We start from the raw sequence: 3,410 nt of genomic DNA, 5'->3' as shown, positions 1-3,410 counted from the left end.
AAAGATTTTTTTACACAGTTAGAATATCTATAACATCATGCACAACACGGTTTCCCTAATCTAGCCATTTCTATATTTGTCGACTTCAGACTTCAGAATTCTATAGCCAGCATGGCCATAGATAAGGATTCAGAAAGCTGAAATTTACATGTCTGAAAGTTGCCAAGATTGGGAAAAATTGGGAAAAATTGAGTAGGATCCTTTTGTCATTAGCCAAGTTATCATCTGTTGTTGTGTTTTTTTGTTTTGTATTGTTTGGCCAGTACTGAAATCCAAGCATAGGGAAAGTATTTCCTATCTTATTTCTGTCTATTGTGCAAAAATTAGAGGCACAGGAAATCTACCAAAGAAGAGCTGGGAACTCTAAAGAAGATTTCCTTTATTTGGATAGAAAGAAGTTAGAAGTAACAGGGAAGAAATATTGGATGGCAGCTTTTATGTACGGTACAATAAGTAGCCACTAAATGTAGTTACAGGTGGGTATTTTGCTGGGATAGAGCCCTTGGCCAGTCTGAGCCAAACTTCTTGTCCGTAGTTCAGTTCCAATATGGCATCTCCAGTAACTACTCTAGTGACATATTTGTCTCCGCTTCCATTTTCAGATCGGAAAGCTAGCTTATCTGTTCCATCAACCACAAAATAGCCTGAGATGGATGGGCTGCTTGACTCAATGTTATACTCAAAGACATAGACTCCCAAGTAGGGTACGCGGAACCTTCCATTTGCAGGGACATAAGAGGTCCCGTAGTTGACATCCAGATTATTAAATCGAATAGGACCAGGTGTGTTCATTCCATAGGTGTGCGAAGCAAAGAAGGCGATCATTGGTGCATATCTGTAAGACCCCTTTGAAAAATCTGCAAAACAAACGAGCAATAAAATAATATTGTAAGAAAACTGAATATTGTAAAAAAAAAAAAAAACTTGGGTAGAGCTTTTGAACGGTAGTAGACATGATGACCCACTTAAACCCATCGTTGCAAAGTCGAAAATCAAAAACAGAGATGAAACCTCAGAGCTGCGATGAGGCTGCCCTCAGAACACTTGTTAAAGTTTTAGAACTTTCTGAAGACCACCCTTAATGGGATACCATTCTTACAATAGTCAATCACAGGAGTGCTTATAGGCATGATTCAGATTGCTAAGGGAGCTTTAGCCCTTTTCTGTGGTCCCAGTCTTCATCAGTGTGCCTTATCTTAATCTGTTGTAACACTTATATATAAAAAGGTTCCCAATGGAAGATATATATATTTTTTGCATTATTTTTGTTTGTTAAAATTTTAAAGCTCATACTACAAGACCATCTTTCCCTGGTTCTTTCAACTCTTCTGATCTGACAGGATTTTCATCAGTGAAGGAGCAGAGTCATTAGGCAGAGGCCTTCTCTGTGGCCTCTCCTGTATGCTGGAGAAACATCCCCACTGAATTCCATACAGGTAGGCCTCGACGTACGACCACAACTGAGCCCAGAATTTCTGTTGATAAGCAAGACGGTTGTTAAGTGACTTTTGCCCCACCTTACGATCTTCCTGGCCACAGTTGTTAAGTGGATCACTGCGGCTGTTAAATTGGTAACACAGTTGTTAAGTGAACCTGACTTCCTCATTGACTTTTCCTGTCAGAAGGTCGCAAAAAGTGATCACATGACCCTGGGACACTGCAACTGTCATAAATACATGCCAGTTGCCAAGCCAAGCCTCCGAATTTTGATCGCATGGCCATGGGATTTCTGCAACACTAAGTGTGAAGAACGGCCATAAGTCACTTTTTTCAGTGCTGTTGTAACTTTGAACAGTGACTAAATGAATGGTTGTAAGTCGAGGACTACCCGTATTTCAGGAATTTGTGTTTGGAAAGCCTCCAAGGCTTGGCTTTGTCTCTAGGCCAGGGGGCAGGCTGATTTGTGACCATTTGTCAGTTTCCTACCTGAACTGTCTTAATCCATGCTCTTTTTGTTTTTTTAAATCAATTGTTAAATTCTCCAAAGCATCTGAAGGCAGGACAAGAAGCAACGGATGGAAACTAGCCAAAGAGAGAAGCAACCTAGAACTAAGGGGAAATTTCCTGACAGTGGGAACAATGGACCAGTGGAACAACTTGCCTCCAGAAGTTGTGGGTGCTCCATCACTGGAGGTTTTTAAGAGGAGATTGAACAACCATTTGTCTGAAACGGTATAGGGTTTCCTGCTTGATCATGGGGTTGGACTAGTCACTAGAAGACCACCAAGGTCTCTTCCAAATCTGTTATTCTGTTATCACTAATGTTACTAATTTAATTCTTGATTAAAGCTGGGGACAATTATATTACAAAATTATTTACCAAATGCATGGGCGGGATAATTTTTCAATAGGGCAAAAAAAAAAATAGAAAGCGTGAGAAATCAAGTTGTTTGAAGACAAGTATGTGCAGTAAAAAGCAGGGTGTTCATGCACAGACACACACCTTTTGGCTTATAATTAAATAAGGGCAGGAACACCACCACTCTTTCCATGACAACTTCACTGAAGTTGACAGCTTTTTTTTGGAAGAGTTTCAAAAACAATTTTCCTTCAAATTAAATGAGGAAATAGGCGGAAAATGCAAGAGAATATCTCTTCCTAGTAATATTCTCTACCACCCTTCCTTTCCTTTTCCATATTGTCATTTTGCTGCAATTTTCTACACCTCCCCCCCCCCAGGAAGTAGTAGCCAATGGGGAGAAAAAAGGGAGGAGAAATCAGCATAATGCTGTCATGTCACAGAATAAGTTTAATGAGGAAGGAGTGCATGGGGGAATCGGTGCTCAGAGATTCTATTTTCAGCAATTCGCCCTCTAAGCCTGCCATAACATCCCAGCCTGCCTTTTGTTGTTTTCTCATGCGGAATTGCTGATTTAAGTGGGATCAGCTTCATATAGCAGACACAGGTAGAGTTATAAACTTTCCCCCAGGCCTTCTGTCAAATTCCCAAGAAATAAAGAAGAAAAAGGAAAAAAAATGAATTTTTAAATTGTACAGAAAGCAATTCTCTTCACAATCAATGTCAAAATGCTCAAGAAAAAGTGTGTGTGAGTTTGCAGTCGTGTGCTACTTTATTGAGGAGGGATTTTTAATCATGATTTCTTTCCCTCCAATGTTTAATCACATACTTTTCAAAAGCAACAAGTTTGCCCAAAAAACACCAACTATGTTTAAGATAATGGAGGAGGAGGAGGAGGAGGAGGAGGAGGAGGAGGAGGAGGGGAAGAAGAAGAAGAAGAAGAAGAAGAAGAAGAAGAAGAAGAAGAAGAAGAAGAAGAAGAAGAAGAAGAAGAAGAAGAAGAAGAAGAAGAAGAAGAAGAAGAAGAAGAAGAAGAAGAAGAAGAAGAAGAAGAAGAAGAAGAAGAAGAAGAAGAAGAAGAAGAAGAAGAAGAAGAAGAAGAAGAAGAAGA

At 39.7% G+C, this 3,410-nt stretch overlaps 1 protein-coding gene across 1 annotated transcript in view; it reads right to left on the bottom strand.

Moving 5' to 3' along the window:
- Nucleotides 1–246: 246 nt before the first annotated feature.
- MMRN1 (multimerin 1) overlaps nucleotides 247–3,410 on the bottom strand; it is a 72,066-nt gene continuing 68,902 nt past the window's right edge. The window contains exon 7 of the mRNA XM_015825438.1: nucleotides 247–857. Within this exon, the coding sequence (XP_015680924.1) occupies nucleotides 436–857 (422 nt within the window). The 3' untranslated portion in view covers nucleotides 247–435. The remainder of the gene's footprint in view (nucleotides 858–3,410) is intronic.

Source organism: Protobothrops mucrosquamatus, unplaced genomic scaffold (genome assembly GCF_001527695.2).
Source record: "Protobothrops mucrosquamatus isolate PMUCROS unplaced genomic scaffold, P.Mucros_1.0 scaffold2636, whole genome shotgun sequence".
Lineage (NCBI taxonomy): Eukaryota > Metazoa > Chordata > Lepidosauria > Squamata > Viperidae > Protobothrops > Protobothrops mucrosquamatus.
The sequence above is the reverse complement of the archived record's forward strand: the minus strand, read 5'-3'. Positions and strand labels throughout refer to the sequence as shown.